Source organism: Globicephala melas, chromosome 1 (genome assembly GCF_963455315.2).
Source record: "Globicephala melas chromosome 1, mGloMel1.2, whole genome shotgun sequence".
NCBI lineage: Eukaryota > Metazoa > Chordata > Mammalia > Artiodactyla > Delphinidae > Globicephala > Globicephala melas.
In genome coordinates, this window is record NC_083314.1 from 59803216 (window position 1) to 59828959 (window position 25744).

At 44.9% G+C, this 25744-nt stretch overlaps 2 protein-coding genes across 2 annotated transcripts in view; one reads left to right on the top strand and one right to left on the bottom strand.

Moving 5' to 3' along the window:
* NME7 (NME/NM23 family member 7) overlaps positions 1-657 on the top strand; it is a 260189-nt gene extending 259532 nt beyond the window's left edge. The window contains exon 13 of the mRNA XM_070043987.1: positions 1-657. Coding sequence (XP_069900088.1) covers positions 1-33 — 33 coding nt within the window. The 3' untranslated portion in view covers positions 34-657.
* On the bottom strand, positions 245-25496 carry ATP1B1 (ATPase Na+/K+ transporting subunit beta 1). The gene is made up of 6 exons (XM_030875544.3): positions 24915-25496; positions 19990-20118; positions 7162-7317; positions 5233-5417; positions 2548-2628; positions 245-1543 (listed from the first exon to the last, which is right to left on the bottom strand). Exons 1-6 carry the CDS (start codon positions 25009-25011, stop codon positions 1280-1282), a joined length of 912 nt encoding a protein of 303 aa, XP_030731404.1. The 5' UTR covers positions 25012-25496; the 3' UTR covers positions 245-1279.
* Positions 25497-25744: the final 248 nt, after the last annotated feature.

The window sequence follows — 25744 nt, forward strand, 5'->3', positions numbered from 1 at the left end:
GTTCAGTATTTCTTCAAGATCTTGGATAACTAGCAGCTTAGAAAGTAAAGAAGTCACAGGTTGTGGTGTTTAGACAAGAGTGAATCACACATGAGGAATGTGTTCATTCTTTTATTGTCCATTGTTTTAACCTGACTGAATACAAGATCAACAAGAGCACTGTACTCCTGGCAATTATGACATATGTTAGAACATGGATTTTGCACTGCAGACAACATTTAACACCAGTCTATGGGGTACTGCATTGCTTTTTATAAAGTCCAAAATAAAGATTTATTTTCAAACAAGTGACTTTGGTTTATTTCATACATTACACTTTTTCTCGCAGAAAAAAATAAAATTGTACAACTGCATAAATATAAAATTCTTCCACCATGAAAATGGTTAAAACATTCATAAAGACACAGCACCAGCAGGTGATGCCTCCAGAGAAAGGAAAAAAGGAAAGTGAAAGAAAATGTACAAAGCAAATTAATCAGCCCCGTCACTAGCCAAAGTGACGGGCGCTCCAGATCTCATACACGGCTTCAGAACAGACTGGAGGACAGGGGAAGAGGAGTCAGGACAGCATTCAGTACAAAGCACAACACAACCCATCACCTTTGTGTGTGTTTCTGTAGTGTCACTTAAAATTTAAAGGGCAGTTCCCCCATAACAGCCCACCCCACCCCCGCAACCCAGACCCAGGAAAAATAATAATAATAATAATAAAGACCTAACAAACACCACAGGGAAAGACTATGGAGTGTGTTAAAAATGCTCATCGATGGGCCATTATCATCTTTGAAAGAGCCAAACCCAAAAAGGAAAAATAAAGTACCATGCCAGTTTTATTCCCATTGAATATTTACACCTTGGACAGCAAACTTTGCTCACGTTAAGTAGAAAACAGATACGATAAAACATGGCTTGAAAAATGACCAGAGTGTGTGCACCGAGAGTACTGTACACTAAATAAAATACACAAGGCAGCAATACTTAGGGGCCAGAAACACACTGCTTACTATAAGTCAGTTATGGAATCATAATTTACAGTAAAAATGGGCACGTCCCAAGGCTCAATTTTTATTTTTCTTTTGTCATTTACAGTAGAATAAATATTTTGTTGCTATTGCTACACTTTAAATTTACATTCTAACCTATTAAATGCAGAAAGCTAGTGTAAAGCATATAGATTAAGTGTAGGTCCCATACGTATTACGGTTTGTTCAAGACTAGTAGGTTTTTGTATCTTTTTTAACTTTTTTAAATGGCTAGTGGGAAAGATCTGTGCTTGTGATCAGCTCTTAACTTCAATTTTTACGTCAAAGCGTCCCTGAAAACGGTCTTTCTCACTGTACCCAATGTTCTCACCATACGCCTTACACTCTATGCGGATTTCCGTGTCCATGGTGAGGTTGGTGAACTGTACAGCCAGCAGGGGCTGCAGGTACTTGGGCTGCAGGAGCTTGCCGTAGTAGGGATAATACTGCAGCGGGAAACCAGGGTAGCTGCCCAGTCCAAAATACTCCACGGTTCCAATTTTCTCCTTATCTTCGTCTCGCTGGAAACCAGAGAGGAAATGAGATTTTTTCAGGGCTCACATCCTGGATGACGATTTGTACTCACATACAAATGAGACTCTCAGTCCCACAAAGCAGTCTGCGAGCTACTGCTGGAGGAAGTGGGTCATCCGCGGACATGCCAGCTCAAACCCCTCGCGGGAGGAGGTGAGCACTAACCACTGGAGGATACGGGAACCGCATCTCCCGCGAGAGGAAGAGACACACTCAGCCTAATCCTTAGTAGCCTTGAGAAACGGTCACTAAAAGGAGGCTTTCCTCACTGTACAAATGGGAAACTGCAGCAAAAGCCAACTAAGGCCTTCCTTCAAGCCAACACAACCTCCTAGAAGTAGGGCCAGCACTGAAAGAAACTCTTCAGTGTTGGCCCAGTGGATATTTTCAATGACATTACCTCCAAAAGTTTAACTATTTGCCTTTCATTTTCTTGTGTCCATTTCCTTTCTTGGTGCCAACATAAATTTGAACTGTTTGGAGATTTCCCTTTCTTTATTCTGCTTCTCTCTCTAAACAATCCATCAGGTACCTGTCTTCAGATTTAAAGGGAATACACATTGATGGTTACCTTAATATTTCAATATTGTTTTTAAAGAAAAGCCAGAAGCAATTTTTCAATGTAAAATTATTAAAAAAAAAAAACAAAAACGTTGGCCTCAAGTTTTTCACACACCATGTGAGCCAGAGAAGCACTCACGTGGGCTAGTTCACCTCAGTTCTGTAACCCAATATTCCAACTGATTAAATTCAGATATTTCGGTTTCTTGTTCCAGTTGGAGAAACTGACAGATGTTTTTATTCTTGTTACATCTTTCTGTTCTTTTAAGAAGTTTTACCCAGTGTAGCTACAATTCCATCAGCTGAGACTGATTCCTGGAAGCAGTGCTTCTTATTTCCCATGTTAAAGTTTTACCTCTAATTTAAAACAATCTCATTCATTCTCCCCTCTCTCCTGCCCCACCCTCAGTAACTCTAAAGGTCTCCTTACCTTGCCAGTGCACTGAACAGGCAGGACATATGGATTATACTTCATCACTGGGTAAGTATCCAAGGACTCATTCTTGGGAGGCTAAAAATAAAATCCATGTTGGTCAATAAGTTTGTAAATAATTCCTTTAACTTCTGAAAATTAAAACGAGCTTGTAGCCCAAACAAGTACACTTTGGTCAATTGAAATAATAACCAAACGCCTGAGGACAGCAGAATGAATGACTCTCCTAACCAGTCTAGGAAAGGTCATGCTGTGATGTTCTTGAAAATAAATGCCCAAGTTTTGTGACCACTACAATTAAGCTGTGATGTGTAGCCCAGTACTAAATGGAACTTCTAATGGCAACCCATTAGAAGCTTTATTCAAGGACACTGAAAAATAAGAGCCAACTCAGAAATAATGCTCTCTTCTCATTTGCTAAGATTATAATTAGATGGAAAGGTTGGTTGACATTTCTGTTTTTATAAAACTTGGGCTTTCCTCCCGAGCCGTGAATAAATAATGCCATCCTTCTCCCTCAAGCATGCCTTCTTCAAGTAAGCTTTCCTTTTTTTTTTTCCCCCCCCCTTTTTTCTTGTTTTTTTAAATCTCCAGTGGAGGCCCTGTCATTTAAGTCCCAGTTTTGTTAGGCAAGTCCAGCATGTAAAATAGATTAAAGTGGCATTGCCCTCAATGAAGGGGTCTTGTGAAGGGGTAACGCCATCGAAGGGACCCATAGTACACGTTGAAAATTACTGCTGTAGTGAAATATCCAGGGCCTGCCTTCCTAGATCCCTGGCTCAAATCCATCTCAGGAGAAGTGTGATGGACATCTACCCCCGGAAGACAGACAGTCACTTGCTTACTCACATCAGCAGAGTATGTGAATCCTGACATGAGATGTAACACATACATAGCCTAATCAAAGTCAGATAAAATGCACAATTCTCTATATCAGTAAAGGACTATTTTTGGTACTGCTCTTTCTTTTGGAATATAAGAAAATGATCATCTAGATTTGCTTCTTGGAACTTTCTGCCAGCAATAGATTTATCTTTAAAAATATGAAGAGAAAATACACATTGATAAAGAAGTTACCAGAATCTATCCTCGGGGAGTGAGGGAACGGGCACATCAAGTGAGATGTGGAGTACTGCAACCTCTGTAATTCCAACAACGAAAGAGTTGGGGATTTGGGATGCGGGGCTGAATCAGAAAGTGGCAATGGATAACCAAGGGGAATCCAAAGGAAAAAAAAAAACAAAGACTGAAAAGAAAGAGTAGCTGAATTCATCACTTTAACAGAATATCTTTATAAATATGGGAAGAGATGTGAATCACAACACTCTGTGGGGGACAAATATCATTCAATGTCTAGGAAAAGGAATTATCAAAAGTGAGGGATTCGGAGAGCAAAGATCACGATTAGTCCTTTGGATACACTGCACCAATTCCTTTCATTGCCAAATAGCTTGTTTATCTTGGTGAAGAATTTCCTAGCAATATGAATATCAACTCTAAGTGTGACATAATGGCTTTCACCATTCTTCTTCGATTACCTCCTAGTCTACGTGGAACGAAGATTAAAATTCTGTTGAGAGGTACATTAATTTCTGTAGGAGATCCAACAAGCCAGCCAGGCAAACATCCATGCACCCACTCATCCATTTTTGCCTCTGGTGGCAGTAAAGGAGTTTTGATGTATCCTTCAGTTATGTTAATAAAACTTTTCATCTCTACATTGACTTTCTTTTGAAAATATTATTCATGGGTAATAAGCATTGCAGAAATAAAGAGCATATAATAGAAAGTTAATGAACAAAAGAGCCAGATTCCAGAAATGAGGTAAGTTTGTTCATATAACTCTGTATACTGCAGTCAATTCCTATCAGAACCAAAAACTACCCTCTTAATGGCAATGCTCTCATGAGCAAATGGGAGAAATCTTCTGTAAGAATCCACGCTTAAGAGAAAAGGACAGCATTTTTTACTTCATGAGCTGGGGGAGAGAATGAAATAAGCAGTCTTATAAAAACAGAGAGAACACCCATACGATTTTTTCTTCTAATTTTAAAGAATTGCTACCATCCCACCAAATGGTGAGCGAAGGCAATTTGCAATTGTTCAATGATGTCTAGTAGTATTTACCCATTATAAGTTGCAATAATGGCAAAAGCCAATGGCATGGTTATAAAAGTTCAACCTAGACAGTATTCAACTTCTAATTTTGAATTAGAAGTTCTAACGGAAACTTCATTCAGAAAAAAAACAAAAAAAACATTTTTTCTGATGACCAGATAATTATTTCAGATTACGAGATTTTTTTTTGTTTGTTTTAAATACTGTGGCTCCTACAGTTCAGGTAGGTTTTAAATTTAAAGACATCTTTTTCTCTTTTTTACTTTTAAAGAGTTTACGTTATAGAATTACATAATAGAAATCCAGAACAGGGCCACAGGACTTACTTCAGAATTTGGCTTTGCCACACAGAATTTCTCTAACTTTAGGAAATGAGATTAATGACCTAACCCTAAGAATTCCAAGGTGGCCACAGAGGTTTTTCAGTGTTACTCTACTGATCAGCTTCAAAACTGTCACTGAGTATCCTTTAAACGTCTGTTAGGGTCTCTTTTCATACCAATTAAGGACTACATCGAGTTGTGAATGGCTCATCTAAATTCTATGATTTAAAATATTACTTGCCTTAGGTTTGAAGCCCAAAACTCGGTTGAGCTTTATAATGACACATGGTTTGCCCTCTTTGTAGCCGTAAGTTTCATCATTTATTCCAGAGCAATTTCCCAACCATTCAAGCTTGAACCTGCAGACTTTTCGCTCTCCTCTTTCGTTGTTAAATTCTCCTCGCTCTTTGAGTTCACTGGGCACATCTGAAAATGCAAACGCCATTTTCACATTGTACCAACAATTCCCTGAGCACCACTGAGAAAGGACAGGGCTCTCTTCCTTGTCACAATGACTTATTCGAAGACAGGGCTATCCTGCACTTAATGTATTATATCACCTGAGTTAAGAAAGGATTTCCAGCAAGCCATCTCTCCTCTCTCCACTGACCTTAAAAAGGTATTTTACCAAAAGCAACAGCCAGTACCAAAGCTTCACAGTGCTCGATGAGCAGCACATGATGTTGGGTCTCTGCCGATTTTTCTTTCTTTAAATAATGGATGACCCCACTAATTAGAAAACTGAAAGGAAACTGGATCTCTCTTCAGGAGTAGCATCATTTGCACAGGTCGACATCAGCTCAGCTCAATAACAGGGACGTTTATAATTAGAGCACAAAAGGACTGCCAATAATTTTCAGAACTGGAAGTTTCATGGTCGGGATTTCTCGGAGCTATGCCTCTAATTAACATGTTAAACAGTAAAAAGGGAGTAGGAAAGAATTGTTTTTCCTTTTCAACCACCATTCAAGGTTTAAAAAAAATTTCTTTTTGAGTTTTTGTCTTTCAGCACTGAGTTCTTATAAGCATTTGTTCAAGTGAGAAATTGTATTGTTGCATTTTTTATTTCAAAGCCAGAGAAAGAATAAATGAGAACAGAATTCAAGATTAAAGCATCCTGCAGGAAATGGATGCAAATACCATAAATTATATACATATTTTTAAGTCCACAAACTAACTATTTTCCCTTCAAATAAAGTGCCTCAATTCAGTCCATCTCCTGAGAAGTGATTCACTCTAAGTATCTATCATACGGGCCTTTTAATTACTACAAAGTAAGATGAAAACCTCATTTAAATTCTAATGAGAAAAATTTAGTGAAAGAGTTTCTTTTAAATTACTAAATCTTTTTAAAATGACTTAAAATGGCAATTCACCCCATATTACACAACGGTCTGCCATTTAAAGAACTGGAGGTGATAAATGCTTGAACTGAATCAGAAAAACTGGTATCACCTGGTAACTCAGAGTGGCGTCTTGTTTTGGTAGGCGTGACAACAAGGCTGGGAAATTCACACTCCAGGTAGCAAGGAGGAAGATGTGCATTCTGTCAATGGCTTAATGAAACTAAGAGCCATTGTTTACATTCATCAGTCATTCCCTTATCCATATGATGGACATAGGATAAGACATACTTCATTATCCATCCCGGCCAGGGTCTCTAAGATATACCCTGACCATAAACCCTCCTCCATCGGTATCAGTGTGGTTATAGCTAATCACACCAAAGGTTCATTTTGGTGACAGAAGGTCCTGTGAATTCTTCTGTAGGGGCCAGGGGTTGGATGGGGAGGGAGGGGGACAGAAATCTGGAAATATAAGCAATTGTATTTCTCAAAATCAATGGATGTGAGAGAATCAAATCTGTAACTGTGGTCTTTGAGTCTGAGTAGTAAAAACAGAGATATTTGGGAGTGTTCAAAAGTAAGACACCTTTCAAATACAGGTAAAAGTAATACTTGAGGCTATACTGTTTATTTCATTGTATCCAAGCCTAACCCATAAAGTGTTCCTGCTTTAAAAACAAAACAAAACAAAAAAACTATCCTCTCAGTATGGCCAGAGTTCAATCTTTTAATTATTTCAGGAGTATCTTTCAATCATTAAGTAACAAATAGAAACAGGAAATCAGAATTAACCAACCACAAACATCCAAAATATGTCTACTTACTGCCACAATCTTCAAAAATCATATCATCCTTCTGGGCCGAATCTTTGTACTTCTCCAGGAACCTAACTATGTTCAGCACGTATGCCTCATAGCTCTTGGGATCGTTAGGACGAAAGGCAATTTCAGTCTTTTGGATCTGAGGAATCTGTGTTAATCCTAGAGCAGGAAGAAAGTTAGAAAAACACAGAGCAAAGTCATGAGTGGGAAGGTAGTCAACCAAGATACTTCAAAAGCTGACTCTCCACGTATAAAACATACTTTGCTAATCCCATCTGACTAAAAAGAATGGTTTAAATTCTCTCTCCCGGCCTTCCCTGGTGGCGCAGTGGTTGAGAGTCCACCTGCCGATGCAGGGGACACGGGTTCGTGCCCCGGTCCGGGAGGATCCCACATGCCGCGGAGCGGCTGGGCCCAGCACGTCCGGAGCCTGTGCTCCGCAACGGGAGAGGCCACAACAGGGAGAGGCCCACGTACCGCAAAAAAATAAAAATAAATAAAAATAATAAAAAAATCTCTCTCCTGTGAAATCCTTTCTCTGGCATTTAGGTTAAATACGTAAGTACCAATGACTATGTCTTGATATCAGATGTCATTTAAGTTCCCCAGCAATGTTTCATGATAAGCATATCTGTTTTTTATGAATGAAAACACTTCTTGCACAGAAAGGTTAAGTACCTGACCCAAGGTCACAGAGGAAGTGGTGGAACCGGAATTCTAACCCAAGCACGTGGTACTCTAAAGCCTGTCATCTTTCCAGTCCTCCCTTGCGCACTGCTAGCAAGCATCTCATGCAGGTGGCTTTTCCTTTTCTAACTGTACGTATGACTGAGCACAGACATCGTCTTCCATACTCCTTTTAATCAATTAACTTATGACCGCTGAAAATGCTACAGACTCAAGACTACTCAGTAGAGACATTTCTTTGGATCTTTTCACCTAAACTGGAGGAATATGCAATTTATGTGCAGTTACTACTCCTGCTTTCCATTCCAAACATAAGTGGTTATCCTGAGAAAGTCAAGTGCCAGCCAGGGCATGTGCACCTTGGATTTCCACTCTTCAGTGGACTTTTAGATTCTTTAACTTCTAAAAGCCTCTGTCATTCACAAGACTTCCCAAATAGATATTTGAACAACACTACACAGCACTACGCAAGACAGTGGGTGGAGAGCCAATCACAACGGCATTCTATTCCAGGACAGCCAGATAAAATATAAAATGCATGGTGAAATTTGAATTTCAGATAAACCATGAAAAAATTTTTATATAAGTATCTCTCGTGTAAAATTCAGGACATACTTACATAAATTATTCATGGTTTATCTGAAGTTCAAATTTAATTGGGCCTCCTGTATTTTTATTTGCTCATCTGGCAACCCTATTTGAATCCCCACTCCCAGACCAGCCCTCTTTGTGTTGGGCATGAAAGGTGCCTCATCATCACAGCCCTTCAGGGTACCTCCATCACTCACCTAGGGGCCTGTTAAACACGAAGCCTGGCAGACTCCACTCCGGACCTGCCAGATCCCCATCTCTAAGGGTGGGACTTGGAATCTCTGCTTAACAAGCTTAAAGAGATCCTTAAGCACCCTTGGTTTGAGAACCACTGCTTTAGAGAATTAGAACCTGAGGGTGGCAGTCGTGAGGTGGGTATGAAGATAATGACCTAATCAAAGTGGAAGTGATGACCAGAGTGAGACCAGACTTCAGTAGGGCCTGGGCTAAATGGCCGTTATTTTTTCTCGTCATTAAGGATGGCTTTGAGCTTCAAAATCAGTTAAATAATGAGGGGAGGGGGGGCCAGCTCAGGGGGCTGAATGGGCAAGTTCTTCTGTGCTTGTAGTTCCCTAGAGGAATGGAGACGATGGGAGATGAAGACAAGGAACGTGAGGGTCTGGAGCCAGGCAGACAGGGTGCCCGAGACAAACTACCAGTGACGTTAAGAATCATCTCGGGGGCTTTCCTGGTGGTGCAGTGGTTGAGAGTCCGCCTGCCGAGGCAGGGGACACGGGTTCGTGCCCCAGTCCGGGAAGATCCCACATGCCGCGGAGCGGCTGGGCCCGTGAGCCATGGCCGCTGAGCCTGCACGTCCGGAGCAATGGGAGAGGCCACAGCAGTGAGAGGCCCGCGTACCAGAAAAAAAAAAAAAAGAATCATCTCGGAAAGGGTGATGGAGAACCTGAAGAATTTCAGGGGGAAAAAAGCTGTCAACAGTGATGGAAATGAGTCAGAGAGGAAGTAGCAGAAAATCTTCAGTTAAAAATAAAGGTTACTACAATTAAAACATTTTTTTTATGATGCTCACAAACCGTAGAAAACTGTATGACTTAAGCAATTTAAATATACCCTAAAAATGTTTTTCTACATTATTTAGTTAGAAAACTGGCATTGTGATTATTTATGGTACAAAGAGGCCACATGATAAAGGTGATAGATACGTGCAAACATAAAGTAAAACAAACAGAGGTCAGGAGAAGCTTTCACTGGGATTTCCTGCCTGAGCTAGTAGGGTAAATAGGGATCCCCGGCTGAAATGCTGAAATGCTCAACGTCTGGGAAGGAGGGTCATCGCTGGTTTGGGTTGTAAACAAGACATTTAAGTCAAGGTGACTTGCTTGGACCTGGGGAAGTGCAGAGACAGTCCCAGAGCCAGAGGTTAACAGAACTCAGGGGGATGGTATGTTCTCCCAGAGTAACCCTGGAGTCAGGAGAGAACAGAGCTTTGAGGGGCATTCACATGCGAGGGGCCACAGAGAAAGGCAGTGCACAGGGCAGCCAGAGAACTCGGAGGCAAATGCCTTTGAATTTGTCAGGCAGGAAGTTTGCCTCGACCCTGGTGGCGAAGGTGGTGGGCAGAAATGGACTAAGAGAAGATCTATGGGCCAAGGGTTAAACAGTGTTTTCAGGCTTGGGAAGGAGAAGGCGGGAGAGCGGTAGACAGATGAAGGGTGAAGAACATGAGAGCAACTGTCAGAAGCCAAAGAGCAGTCTCGCCTAATCTTCAGGTAGGAAGAAGGTGGGGAACGACCGTCTGGCTGATGGCAGGGACATCAGTGTGATGAGTTACAGTCATGCCAGCCATGGTCCATCTGCAGAGCAAGTGACGCAGCAAAAAAGAAAATGCTAACAAAACGTCAGTGAGCCTGGTGTGAGATTTGGAGTATCTCACCCAACAGGTTAAAAAGAGGAAAGTGACCCTAGAAGGTCACACTGAGAGTAAACACGGTAGGACCTAAATGGCAAGGTGAGGGTCACACAGGTCAGTGTTCCCTCTGGCCTGGCTTCAGCTCTCCTCCCCAGCAGTCCGCCTCTCACTTTCTGGCCGCTTCTGCATCCCTCTTCCAGCGGCTGTTCTATCTCCCGGATGTGTGTATGAGGATGAGGGATGTACTTCTCAGATTCTCCCAGAGAGAAAAGGAAAGCAACAAGAGGAGCTGGGATTCTGCGGCGTGCTTTTCATCCCTTCCCAATGCCAAGTGCAGGGTCTCCACTATTAAAGAGACCACGTGACACGTGGGAGACCCCAGGCATTAGCTCCTTTCACTCAGTGCTGTGGGCCCTTTACTACCAAAAGGGTACTGCTAGTGAGTGAATTCTTCAGCAGACTAACGGAAATATAGATATTATTATTACATGCACAGTGGTACCCACTGGCCCAGAAAAATGTTACACACAGTTGGTCTTGTGTCTACCAGTTTCCAAGAGCCCAAATCCTTCAGAGAGTTTGGCTTATGATCTAAGCCCTGTCAAGCCTCTATGTTACCGCATGAGAGAAAAGCAGATCAGCACACTTGAAGAATCTCTACTGTGTTCTGTACAGAGAAGCATCAGAAACTGGTGAAACTGAGAAGGCAAGAGGTGAAATGGACAGTTAAGCATTGGGTCTTACAATCCTGTGACTCGCCCAGCTGGATTAGACCTTGGGCCAAAGTCTCTGCCCCATCCTTTGCATTTTCAGTGACATGACAACCTTGGCCACGGGAGCCCAGGAATGATGGGTCAACTCAGGGAGCTCAGCCGCGTCTCGCTCTCTTCTGTAAAGTTTCCCTCTGGAATCTCTGAGGGATCTCTGAACTAATATAAGCCTTAGTGACTATCCTTTTAAGATACCTAACTTCTGATCTAAATGTTGCTTATCCAGAAAAACATGAACCATTTGGGTTGAGGTCATGCAATCAGCTTCTGTCGCTCAACCCTCACCTACGGAGCACGTACATAAATAATACAAAAATATCCAGAAGGCCGCCCCACAGTCCAGGGTGGCTGTTGCTCTTCAGCCCCTCCTCACATTTCTGAAGGTCCCTCACTCTTTCACCCACCGTCTCTGCCTCCTCTCTTTTCTTTGTCCAGAACCTGCTGACCTGAGAATTCCTCTTCCTGGAAGCTATCAGAGATCAATCCCCCCCCCCCCCCGCCACCCGGGACGGTTCTGTTCTGGATAATCTTTAAAATCTCTGATGAGACTTTCTCTAAAACATTAGGAAAACTCCTAGTCATTTCCCTAATTAGATAGCAATTAGATACTTACAAGAGGCAGATGAAGGACCCTCGACCTGATATCTAAATCCTTTAAACCATTTACTTTACATTATCAGACTAATGGAAAAAAGGGATAGAAAGAATTAGGATTGGATTTGGCAACTTCTTTATTATCTTGAGTCCACAGGCAAATTCCTCAAGCCTGACCCTCTCCAAGGACACACAAATCCCATCTTGCTGACTGGCCTTCTCATTAGTTGTTTTCACACTAGGTCAGATACTTTCAGCTGTCCCTCTCCACACTGCTCACTCCTTAACAGTCCTTAGTTATAGCTCTGGATAAGGCCGAGCTTTGTTTGCAGTGGTAACTCCCAGAGGCCAAAGATAGCAGAACACCCAATCACTAGCTTGTAGTTTCAAATTATATTCCAGGAAACAGATCTAACCTTTTGCTTCTCCAGTCTTCTGAACTTGAACCGACATTAACCACGCTGAGCTCTGTACAGCTTTGCCCTGATCTGACCATTTGCCTTAAATTACAGATTGATTATTATCAAATAAAGCCACCTGAAAGACTGAAATGAGAATCTGGATATGTGAAATTTTAATATTTGGTTTTTAATGAGTATGTCAGCTTAACATAAGATTTGAAGTTAAAATAATAATTAAACAAACAAACAAAAACCCTTTGGCTCTGCATTTGCTTTTTTTTTTTTTGCTGTAGGCGGGCCTCTCACTGTTGTGGCCTCTCCCGCTGTGGAGCACAGGCTCCGGATGCGCAGGCTCAGCGGCCATGGCTCACGGGCCCAGCCGCTCTGCGGCATGTGGGATCTTCCCGGACCGGGGCACGAACCCGTGTCCCCTGCGTCGGCAGGTGGACTCTCAACCACTGTGCCACCAGGGAAGCCCCTGCATTTGTTTTTGAGTTACACTGGCCTCTCCTTGGTTCCCCATCTCCTGAGAAACAAATAAGGAAAACACTCAATCTTCGGCTTTAGTAGGTGTTCATAGCAGGAGGGGTCAGGGCAAGTAAAAGAGGGAGGGAAAGGAAAGAGAAAAGAAAGGCTTTTCATTAAGAAAGAAGTATTTTGCTTCCAATTAGGTTTATAATGTTAGCAGGCTTATAATTTCTCCATCTACTTGTGAGTCTGAAGTACTGAAACTAGAATGCATTCATTTTAACCTTCTAGCAGTTACTCAAAGGGGGAATCCCAAAGCACAGCTGCTTGTACCTGTCATTTACTACATCCAATAAATCACTAGGCCAAATCCTCTAAACAGGTATCATTCTCCACAGAAACCTCCAGGAGGCAAAGAAATGCTTATAAAGGTAGCCATGCACACAACACATATATATCATGTGTCTCCTGTACATTCCAAGCGGAAAAGTAATTTTCAATTAAAGAAAAAAAAGCTGGGGGTGTGTGATTTTATACACACAGTCATACATTTCTAGGCACACATATACACACACACACACACACACACACACATTTTACCCCTTCAAGTGCCACTAAGATATTTATGGGTTTTGACTGCTGTTTTTAATTTTTATTTTACCCCTGCATGATTAATATCAGTTTACCTAATAAAATACAGGGAGAGCACAGGAAAAAAGGCGCCACTGTGCCCTCTGGAAACCGGTAGCCTAAGCCTCACCTTCTGCCTCAGGTTCAGCTTTTGACTGTGGCCTGGGATCAGCTGACGTCAACCCCCCTACCTCCAGGCAGGGTCACACCTACCCTCCCAAACCCTCAAGAAGCTGCTCTTTTTGAAGAAAAGTCTTAGAAAGATGGGTTGCTGGACTTTCGCCACAGCCTATTTGGATGTTCAACAACCCTTAGTGTATGGAAATCTTTTCTCCTAAGCTGAATGCCATGCACACTGGTTGAAGGCCCTTCTCTGTTTATGGAATTACCCTTTATCATCAGAGTTTTTTCCTGTAGTTGTATGATCATCTTCAGGCGAGCAGAGAGAGAATTATTTAGTTCAAGGGCTCCATCTTAGATGTGCACAGAATTTCACAGGGACATATCTTTGATATTTTGTATAGCTCGTTATTGTGCTTGTTCCCAAGATAAATGACAACCCCTTTGATAATGGGAAAATATACATAGTCAAATCCTACTATTTTACGTTAATTATGCTTTTTTATCCAAGGCCAAACTGAAGAACAAGCACACATAGTATTTTGACTTGAGATATAAAATTTGCTAAGTGACCAATACTATCCCCAAACAAGACACCACGTTATCCAGGATATTTGATGACGTCTATTCACGTGTGTATGTGGGGAAAGATACTTTTCTGGTTGGAAGCCCCTAGGGGACACCTCCCCGCTCCCCTTCATCTCCCCAACTTCCCTCTCGTCTTGTCTGTGTCAGATAGGCTCTGGAGTCCTGAGATCACTAGAATGAGAGCGCTGAACAAGCACAGACACCAATTGCAACCCAAGGTATTGTACCACAGACATGGAGATAGACGTGGAGGCCGTGAGGCCGGTGCTCTTTCCACTGCCGTCCTCCCCGAGCCCTTCCCCCAAGTGAGCGCAGCGGAAGCTCCACAGATCCATCTCCCCCTACACCCACCCCCATCTCTGCATGAAATTTATTACCTGGTCCTATTCATCACAGGGCTCTGCTCTGCTCACTCATCTAAAATGAGCATATGAATGCAGACACATTTTTTGTGTGTCTCCAAGAACAGTTTTAAGTTAATTAGTAGACTTCCCGTGTACCCGAGCTGACTTATTAGTTGTACCCTCGTCTTTAGACATGAAGAAGTGGGTGAGTTGTGGAGGGCAAACAGCGAGGCTCACCGAGGAAGGGAACCTGGAGTTTGCTGCTCTCAACCCTTTACCCAAACTACAACTCTGGGCAGCAGCTTCCAGAAATCCTAGCGTCACCAATGCCAGCTCATCCACAGCCTTAAACTCTGGGAGTAGGTTGGCAGGACCCATCTGAGGGAGGGAGGAGAGGAGAGGGAACAGAGCGCCAGGTGGGCCTGGAGGGCATCACATATTTATCGTGTCAGCTCACGGATCAATGGAATCTAACGAAATAGCTGAAAAACACCTTGTTGGCACTTTGAAGGAACAATTCCTCTGAAGCATAAGGAAGCCAATTGCCCCTCTGAAATTTAAGTGAAAGAGAGTAACATGGGTGTAATGTAGCTTGAAAAAAAAAAAATTAAGCAATTCTGAGCTCGATATGATGACTTCTCAAAGATGTTACGGAAAAACCCAAATGAACTTTTTTGGCCAACCCAATACAATGAGATTGGAATTACAGGTGCCTTCTATCTTAATAGATTTGAAGACAAGATGTTTCCCTCTGCCAATCAAGATGAAATGGAGTCTGCTGGTGGTGGCAGTGTGGGCTGCCGGTCTTCCCACCCTGTTTATTCTTCTGCCTTGATGCTGGTTACCATCTCACGGTAAATATGACCCTTTAAAAATGAATTATTGGGCTTCCCTGGTGGCGCAGTGGTTGGGAGTCCGCCTGCCGATGCAGGGGACGCGGGTTCGTGCCCCGGTCTGGGAGGATCCCACATGCCGCGGAGCAGCTGGGACCGTGAGCCATGGCAGCTGAGCCTGCGCGTCCGGAGGCTGTGCTCCGCAACGGGAGAGGCCACAGCAGTGAGAGGCCCGCGTACAGCAAAAAAAAAAAAAAAAAAAAGAATTCTTCCGGCACTGAGCCATCTTTACTTCAAAGCAAAACAAAAAACCTGTCCACAACTTAACAGGAAGAGAAGAGTCCACATATTCATACCTGCTTACCAGGAAGTAAGGCAGCTGGGAATCTCTCTGGACCCCCTGACTGACACACACACTTTGGTTCATCCCACTGTGGCTCTGTGAGCAGCAGGGATGGAAGAGGAGACTCTTCCATTACACCACTGGCCAGGAAGCGAAAAGTGCACGGTCAAACCAGGGACGGGGCCTCGTGAGCGTGACCGTGGGCGGGGAGGGGGAGCGGGCACGCTCGCGTGCCTCCTGCCCTCTCTAGCATGCTGACACCCATGTCTCTCTCCAGATCCAGCACCGTTAACATGGTGAGGAGAGATGCCACTGACCAACCGCTGAGGACTTTCCTAAGAGGGTCCCTCAGGGAGGAAGCTTGGTAGGGGCTAATCCAACAAATGTGGGTATTTTAGAGGGAGAGATTACAGAAGCAACACAATGTCACCTGAACATTTTTCTTCAACGTGTCTCCTAACCCAACTTCTCCCGAACTCTTTTCATGGACAGCTAAGATTCCATTACCTTCATGAAAATCTAAGTGTCATACCATCTAAGTGTCAAAGCATCTCTGTTATATCATCCAAAGCCTGGAAATACTGAATTCAATATCCAAAAAGAAGAAACTGCTGCTTCCAGTGAAATGATAGGGCTATAAACATAGAGGTGGCTGTTAATATTGCCACCTAATGCCACTAGGGTTGCAACTATAAAGTACTATTCACCTTACAGATATGTATCATCTCTTTTAACCCTTACAGGTATTATTCCCATTTTATAGATCAGAAAATTGAGGCTCAGTGAAGTTAAGTACTGTGTAGAATGGTGGGATTGTGTCCAGCGCCACAGCCCCTGCTTGTCATTCTCAGGTCAATTTTACTGGGAACCTCCGTGTCGTGGCTTAGGACCTCAGGGGCTGCTTTCATATTTAGCTTAGGCAATGTGAAATTGCCAACACGTAACCATTTCTGACCCACAAAAATAGCAAATTAATATGTTTCGACATAAAATCCCAGTAGCCCTTGCCTTCCAGGTTGAGCAGGCAGATCTGTTCCAATATCTCATAGCAACACAACTCTATAAGACATTATAAGCAGTGATGGCCACCACTGCTCAGGGCAAGAAACCGTACATGTCATCCATTTTTTTCTTACATTTTTCTTCCGTTTGATGATTTGGTCCTTACTCTGAGACTCCTGGGTTTAGCCCAGCATCTTGTCCATTGCTACAGACGTACCGACCCAAATGCACCGCACAATTGCCACTGCTTAATTTGACCACGTTCACACATGTTATTTAGAAGAGATCTGATTACTAGGTATTCCAGTGTGAAAAGGGCAGTCAAAACCCAGTCTGGCCAGGTTTGTATTCACGACTCAAGTTTAGTTAATAATAGCATTAATAAGTCTTTATATCTTTAAATGATGGACCAGCTCTTTCACTCTCACTAGGTCCACTTGACTTAAATATACACTTTTCTCCCTTTAACCGTCATGAAAATACAGGCCTAGAGATATTAAGTTGAAGTCAAAAAATTGCCAGGGTATCCTTCCATATATTCCTTCAGTTCTTACTGCCTACCAAAAATACAAATTCTTAAGATCTGTTCTGAAAGATGCCAGGAGGAGGGCTCAGGAGGGTCCCTCAGAGCACTCGGGGAGAGTCCACGGGCTGCCCTTGTTCGCAGCAAGTGCTCTGCCGACCTGGCCTCCCGGTTCAAAGGCCTCTATCATTTTCAAATTAATGCCATGGCGAGGGTAAAAGGGGGCTTGACCTAGACTCTCCTGGCAAGGTGATGGGTGAGGGGATGATGAAAAGGAGAGACAGAGAAGTGACAAAGAACCCGAGGGACAGGGCAGGGAGGATGGAGAGCTGAGGAAGCACTTTTCCTGTGACTCAGACCAAAGGACAGGAGTGCATATTTCCAAGATGAGCCACCAGCATTCCTTTGGAGAAGTGACGGTTTGTCAGGTCAGTCCAACTGCTGTGAGGACACTAAATATAGGTACTCAGAATGTGTCTTTTAGGAAGGGGCTGGAAGGAAGGGGAGGGAGGGAAACGGAGAGAAGGCACCTCGGCCAGTAGATTTTCCAGGCAAGGTCATTTACAAGCCCTTACTTAAAAGGTCCAGCTCTTTGGCTCTTTCTTTTTGAAAGTGAAACTTCCCTTTCTGCAGAGAACATGAAGAATATTTTTAATTTTATTAAAAAAGACTGATACCCCAAAGTCAAACTAGTCAAGGACTAGTTTTTAAATCTAGGAAATTAAAGAAAATGCTTGACTTTGGGGTCGCCTTTGACTTCAAGTATAAGAATTATTAGAAAATGGCATCATGATTGAAAATTAGCTTTTAAATGGCAAAAAAAGAGAAAAAAATAAAAGGTCTACACAAATTTAAATTATGACTAATGCTATCATAAAAACTCTAGCAGAAGTGAACGTGAGGGACATCCCTGGTGGCGTAGTGGTTAAGAATCCGCCTGCCAACACAGGGGACACAGGTTCGAGCCCCGGTACAGGAAGATCCCACATGCCGCGGAGCAACTAAGCCCGTGCGCCACCACTACTGAGCCTGCGCTCTACAGCCCGCAAGCCTCAACTACCGAGCCCGTGTGCCACAACTACTGAAGCCCGCGCGCCTAGAGCCTGTGCTCTGCAACAAGAGAAGCCACTGCAATAAGAAGTCCATGCACTGCAGCGAAGAGTAGCCCCCGCTCAACGCAATTAGAGAAAGTCCACGTGCAACAACAAAGACCCAACACCGCCATAAATAAAAATAAATAAATTAATTAATTTAAAAATATATTTTAAAAAAGAGAAACCACTGCAATGAGAAGCCTGCGCACCGCAACGAAGACCCAATGCAGCCAAAAAATTAATTAATTAATTTTAAAAAAAAGTGAACATGAAAAGACACACCATGCTTTACTATCACAAAAGCCAGAGTCCAACATGTTTACTTAAGATCCTACGTTTCACTGTACCACCCAGAATTCTTGCTTCAACCTTTCCACAGACCCACCTCTTTTAGGAAACAGTTGCTGGAAACTGGAATATTATTAAGCAGTCATTTTATATACTTACATGTTCTCTTTTTTTCACTTCCAAAATCCCCTAGATCTAAATTTATCTGGAAATATTTAGGGGTTCTCTTACAGTAGAGGACTACTTGACTTGGGGCTAAAAACCAGTGTTTTCCATCTCCATATTCTGAAGATTTTCTTCCGAGGGACTTTCTCATGCCCAAGGAGGAGGTGGACACGACAAGGCTGTGACTGGCGGCCGCACCTGATCAAGGCTGCTCAGTCCCATGAAGATAGCCTCAAGATTGTCACCTCAGTACAGCTGTTACTAAACCGTTGCCCAGGGAAAGTGTAGAGGGGACACGTCATTGCCACCCCCAGCGGCAGGCAGCCTCAAGGTCACTGACAATGTGAGAACCCGGAAGTTATGCAACATTTCCTCTCTCCAGGTCCCGACAAAGACTTTTAGATGAGCCAGACAGTACAATCACAAACAGAACAATTGGTTGTGGCTGCTGTCTTGTCCTTCTGTCAGCGTCAGGCATGAGGGCAGTGGGTCTCCCCAGGGTTTAGTGACCAGCGTGGACATGCACGCGTACAGGGCAGGTCACTCAACAGTGACAGCACCCACATCACCGCAGGGCACTCATGCGGCAGTTTGCATTCCTCTATGATAACCTCTTAGTTGCCCCAAGTTTACAGAGCTAAAGGAGACAGTTAACCTGCAAAGGGGGCCCAGAAAGCCAATAAATAAGACTCCTATTAAACAAACAGGCATATATATTGAGAAGTGAAAAGAGAGACTGCCTTTGTTCAAGGTCAAGTTGCCTGTGAATAGCAGGTGGAAGAATGGACCCCTGAAGTCAGGGCTCGTCTCCCTGGGAGCGGGTGGCCATTTCAGAGCTTCTCATCATCCCTAAAAATAAATTAACCTTTAAAAATGGGAGCCAGGACTTCCCTGGTGGCGCAGTGGTGGGGAGTCCGCCTGCCGATGCAGGGGACACGCGTTCGTGCCCTGGTCCAGGAAGATCCCACATGCCGCGGAGCGGCTGGGCCCGTGAGCCATGGCCGCTGAGCCTGCGCGTCCGGAGTCTGTGCTCCACAACAGGAGAGGCCACAGCAGTGAGAGTCCCGCGTACCACAAAAAAAAAAAAAAAAAAAAAGGGAGCCAGATTGGTTTTTTATAGGATTTATCTGAGTCATAGGCCCCTGAAGCAAGTGAAAAATGTGCGTGAGAGCTGGAAAGGCCCTGTAATGATCCCACTAACCAAGGCCTTGGGTGGGAGGGACGAGGAGAGCAAGGCTGTGGTTGGGAGTCACAGAGGCGGTGAGTGGCAGGCTGGGTAGAGGACCAGGGCTCTCCTCGCTCCCAGCAGAGCTGGGAAAATAAGATGCCTGCAACCCTAGGAGCTTTGCCTGCAGCGCAGGTAGGAGAGCTGGCTGCAACAGACAGAAGCCCCGATTTTTCCTTCCTAGGCTGGATTTAAGACCACATGATAGACAATTTTCAGAAGAATGTTTTCGCAATTGAAAAAGTCACGCTCCTTTCACCTCCAGAAAAACTGAACTTATTCACGTTCGTTTTACCTGGTGGAGCCACTCGGTCCTGATACGTGGGCTTAAATTCACTGATGGTGAGCAGCATCACTTGGATGGTTCCGATGAAGATGCCAGCCAGGCAGCCATAAAATATTACGTAGAACAGAAGGATCTTAACTGCAAGGGGAACAGACAGAAACAAAAAGGCTGTGATGCAGTCACATGCTCAGAATGCAAGGCAAACCTTCCCAGAGACGAATGCATTTCCTTCCCGGCTTCCCCTCCAAGCTGTGTCTTCAGAGCTTCCTTTTCCAACATTGATCAAGAGAGTGCATCTCGTTCCCAGACTGTAGGGTAAAAACAGGGGGATGGGCAGCCCTCCATTATAGTGCATGTGTGTTCCGGGTAGGATGAATATTCAATTAGAAGTAAGGTTCTTTATAGGAAATAATTTTATTCCCTAAATTAAAAACAAAATGTCACAGGACTTCCCTGGTGGCTAAGTGGTTAAGAATCCGCCTGCCAACGCAGGGGACACGGGTTCGATCCCTGGTCTGGGAAGATCCCGCATGCCGCGGAGCAACTAAGCCCGTGAGCCACAACTACTGAGCCCGCATGCCACAACTACTGAAACCCACGTGCCTAGAGCCCGTGCTCTGCAACGAGAAGCCACCACAATGAGAAGCCTGAGCACCGCAACAAATAGTAGCCCCCGCTCGCTGCAACTAGAGAAAGCCCGTGCAGCAGCGAGAACCCAACACAGACAATAAATAAATAAATAAATAAATGTTCCTTTAAAAAAAAAAAAATGTCCTGAAGATCATCAATAAAACCTAGGGCTGTGTTTGTGTGCTTATGCAGTGCATTTCAAATATGACAACACACTTCCTTAGAGACTGATGTTTTCTTTGCTTGCTTATCCTTTGACGTTTCAATACTACAATCCAGGCTCTGCTGCTTCTCCAAACATTCAAACACCTGTGAGTTTTTATGCTGAGAAAGAGCAATGAACGCTGAGAGACCCAGTGAAGCTCTCCCGACCAAGTACATTGTCTTTCCTTTCAGGGGCACCAGACAAGAAAAAAAAAAAAAAAGGAAGGAAGGAAGGAACTGCTATAGTAAAAATGGCAAGCACATTTTTATTTCATCTTCTGACTAGACTCAGACTAAGGACTGACTTGATAAGCTGCATTTTCCTCTCCCCCTAGTTCACAGGACAACATGGAAGCTGAAAGAGCTGCAAAAGCCAAAAAAAATAAATAACAAACCGAGAAGCCCATGGACTGGAATGAGGCTATCAGTTACTGGTTTACAGGGATTATCTCCCCAATTAGCCGCATAGTAACAGGCTGTACTAGGCACCACCGGGCAGCCCTGTGCCAGCCACTCAATGTGAAGGCAGCAGTGGGAACAGTGAGCCGTAGGGTTATCAAATCTGAAACATGACTGCACAAGGAAGCTTTAGCTTACTTCTCAAAACGTTCAGATCTCCTGCATTACATGCTGGGGTCCTTGGGAGAAAGCAACAGAACAAAAGCATCATTGAAAAGAAGTGTAAGCGTGTGTGTGTGTGTGTGTGTGTGTGTGTGTGTGTGTGTGTGTGTGTGTGTGTGTGTGTGTGTGTGTGTGTGTGTGTGTGTGTGTGTGTGTGTGTGTGTGTGTGTGTGTGTGTGGTGTCAGGAGGGAGTGGGTTCACTGTGGCTGTAATCAGCCAGGTTCGCCTTCTCCGTATATTTAAAAGCTCAACTTTTCTATCAGCAAATAAATAGTTCAGGGGAAAATCATACTCTAGAGCTGTTAAAACAAGCCAAACACACATAAAACCACACCAAAATGCTTAATCCTTTTTCTCCCCTATTAAAAAAGAAAAGAAGGAAAAGGGCAAAGACACAAGCAAAGATAAGGAAAAATGAAAAGACTGTACAATGCAGAACTATAGCTCCCCAACTCAATCAGTGCTTCCCTGCAGGACAAGGGTTAAGTGCTGCATTCTGTATCCAGGCAGCAGTAGGCAAATGGCAAGGCTGTGACGTCAAGAGATCTGGAAAAATTTTCCAGTGAATGCTCCTAAGAGGTACAAGAGTTGGTATAACACGGTCAGAAAGAGAACTGTTGTATCCTCTTTTTTGCTGCCCTCACCTCATCTTGGCACTCTCTGCCTAACCACGGAAGCATTTTTATACTGATTCCTTGGACTCCAGATACCTAATTCTAACAACATGAGCAGATACATAATTGAGGCTACGATTTAAAATACAAATATGATTACGGAAAAACAACCCATTCTGCAAGCACGCTGATTAAATTGAAGGAGATACAGCCTTTCCTATCTGCCCGACACTATATGCTAAGGGCAGTGGGGGATTCTTCTCTTTTGCTCGGAGACGTTACTTGGCACAGTTTCCCCCGTTGGTGCTGTGAGGTCACTTGGTTAGAGTGGATGACGCAGGTGTGGCAGGGCCTATGCAGTGGGGGCTCACCGACACACAGGCTCAGAAAGAAAAGCTGGGCATACTGTACCAACCAGCCAGGGTGGCACAGAGAGTAAACTTTAGAGACGGTTTTTTCCTTTGAAGCAATGTTTCTTCCTTTTAAAAAATACAAGTAATATAGAGGTTTTCCAGTTAGGAAACAAACAAACAAAGAACGAGTACCCTTCAAAAGGTCACAGACAGAAGGGAAAATGGCATCTGGGCCCAGCAGTAGACATAAAAATCTACCAACGCCTGTATTAACTTAATAAAAAGGTAGAAAGCACCAGGTGATTTGTGTGCTGCGCTTTCTCCAGCAGGTGACAGGCGAGGCTCCTGCGTCCATCTTGGTGAAAATCTACCTACAAGCGAACTGAACCAAGGGCAACCTGCCCTGGTCCCAAGGGCATCCACGTTGGGCCCAGTACTAGAAAGGTGGCATTTTCTCCATAGGAGACACAGCTGCTGCCACCCTCTCTGCCTGTGAGGGGCTCTGTCATTTCTTACATTGCCAGAAAGGAGTAAACGTATTAGTGCAAAATAAAAACCAGATTTTTTAACCCAGCATCTTGGAAAATGGAAGGAAAGATGAGACAAGAGCACCAGTCCTGATATCTGCATTCATTAATCAGTGTATTTAACACTTTGCTGTATGTGGTATCAAGACACAAATATCAACACAGTCTCTCTCATACGGAGGTGCTGCCTTATAAAATGTCAGCTTACAAAACAAGTCGTTTCATACTGCCTTACCCTCTAAAACAAATATCATTCTGGAAATGGAATGAGGAACGAAAGACATTTTATGAGAGGGAAAAACACTAGAGGGCAAATTTTACAATATGGCTGGGGTCAATGCAGCCCCTGGCCCATGACAAGGCTGGGGTCAGATCATCGTGGTAGGAACCTCCAGTGAATCTGGGAGAAGAGGGCCCATTCTGCAGTGCACCCCTCAGGCCTCACTCGAGTTACCAGGAGTTGCTGGGAGACGGCCCAGGCCAGGAGCTGTTCACCCTACAAAACACCCAGAGTTCTTCAGGCTTTTCCTTCCACGTTAAGAAAACACAGAGAGCTATCTTTCTGCGTGAGAAACTATGGCAGTAATCCCACTGAAGAACAGAGTCTTCCCAAAACAAAATATAGAATACAAGCTAAAAGCCATCCCTTTAAAGACCTACATTTAACATGGCTCAGGGATATCTATGCTTCTCAGCACAGGTATGGGATGAGGTTTCACCTTGACTAACCTTGAAATGTGATGCATTATTAACCCTTTACTTTTCAATCAAAGAGACCCACTACAGGCTGCATTTTTTTTTTCCTCTACAAAAATCGTATATTCCAGCTTCTTCCGTTTCAAAATGTCAGCCAAGCATTATTTCCCTGACTCATTCTCCTGCCGATGCTCACAGATCCTTCCAATCAGGAGCACCACATCAGCACCTACCCAGGGCTCCCTTAGTGGCTGCAGTGGTGGTGCTAGTGGTGTCTATGATGATGATGATGGTGATGATGATATTAGAGAAGGAGGGGGCAGTGATGCAGGAGGGGGGTTCCCTCCCTCTCTCTCTCTCTCCCCAGCAGTCACGACTGTTACAGATTTGCCTACAACTCTGCCCTTCAAAATGACCTTAAAAAAAATGTCACCCTTCTCGTGTAGAGAGGTGGAAGACAAGTAAGGTATTTAATTTTCAATGGGGGGAAAAAAAAGTCTATCCAGCCAAGCAACAGGCTGCCCAAAATCTTATAAGATAACCTGCTACTGCCTTTGTGCTATTTATTTCTTACAGTAACCCTTCACCGTAATCAACCCAAGCTACTGATTCTGCATCTCTCTGTAGACACTGAAAACAACCAGGCTTTGCCATGTTTTGGGGCCAAGGCTCAGAAACGAAGTCCTGACATGGAGCTTCCTGGGCCATTTCTGGGCTGTGATGACTCCAGGGTAGGTCATCGGGGGAAACTCTGGGCACCGCTACGAAATACTGCAGTGTATGGATTCTGCCACCATCACCGCCGCCCTCCCACACCCGCCTTTTGAGGTACATATTTAGACTAGAAGAAAGCTGCTATAATACACAACCTCGCCTGCATTCGATCCGATTACCCTCATGCGGTTCTCTCAGAGCCTCAGATCTCATTTTTAAGGACTTGAAACATGTCTATAGAGAGAGGCATATCTAGTCTCCCACAGCCTGACCATTCCCAGGACGGAAGAGCTCAAGCGACGCTCCGATAGACTGCAAATTACCAAGACCGCTAAAATATACATAACCCTCTACCTGGCGCGCTCCTATCCCCACCCCGCGTCTAGCCCGGGGACTCCGCATTCCGCACAGGATGACAAGCCCAGGCCGGCGCAATCTGAGCAGCGCTCAGCACCCGACCCCCTCCGTCCTCTCCAGCGCGCAGCGTGCGGAGCGGTCCGCAGAGCCTGCGCAGGGGATGCGCCTACAAGGAAAGACAAGGCGCTAGGAGCAGAGCTGCGGACCCCGTACTTACACCAGCTGCCACCGGTTCTGCCCAAAAACTCCTTCTTCTCCGAGTTCCAGATGAATTTCTTCCAGCTGCCCTCCTCCTTGGCTTTTCCGCGGGCCATGGTGGCGGGTCAGCAGCTGCCGCGGGGACTAAGGGTGGGAGACTGCGGCGTGCGCCCTCGCGTCCTCCCCGGCTGCCGGTCGGCGTTCCCGGCCTGGCTCTCCGCAGGCTGCAACCGCCGCTGCCGCTGCGGCTCTCAAAGTGCCAGACGCGCGGTGGAGGAGCAGAGGCAGGAGGGGGAGGCGGCGGCGGGGGCGGGGGCGGAGAGAGGAGGGAGGGACCGCGCACGCTGGGCGGCTCCGAGCCCCGCACCTATTGGTGGGTTCACGGCCGCTCGCGGGCGCTCTTTGGTCCGCCACGCGCTCCTCTTGCCCGTGGGGGGTTCGGGGGCTACACGAACCCGCAGCTGCCGCTCCCGCTGCCGCCGGGGACGCGTGCTCGGCCCCCACCTCCTGTGACCTCTGCAGAGACAGGCAGGGGACAGGAGAAAGTCAGAGGCAAGAGGACGGACCAACGGGCTGCGGGCCTAGGACTCGGGCCAGCCACGAGCCGAGAAATTGGCTAAGGGCGCATGCCCTACCTTTACTATATACCGCGCCTAGGCGGCCGGGCGCCCCGCCCACTAGCGGCCCGGCGGGCCAATCGCCGGCGCGGAAGGGGAGGGGCCTAGGGCTCGAAGGGGCGGGCGCGGGGCCGGCACAAAGGAGCCGGAGCGGCGGCGTGAGGGGCGGGCTGGAGAGCGGGGGCGCGGAGAGGGACCAGGGGAACGGCGAGCGGCCCCCCGGCAGCAACAC

What these genes read in the sequence shown, in the direction of transcription:
- ATP1B1 (XM_030875544.3), bottom strand. Translation starts at nt 25,011, where the DNA reads ATGGCCCGCGGAAAAGCCAAGGAGGAGGGCAGCTGGAAGAAATTCATC. An exon ending in GGACCGAGTGGCTCCACCAG is followed by an intron (nt 7,318 to 19,989) that starts GTAAAACGAACG and finishes TTCCTGCTCTAG; the next exon opens with GATTAACACAGATTCCTCAG. An exon ending in TTTTGGGCTTCAAACCTAAG is followed by an intron (nt 2,629 to 5,232) that starts GCAAGTAATATT and finishes TTTTATTTTTAG; the next exon opens with CCTCCCAAGAATGAGTCCTT.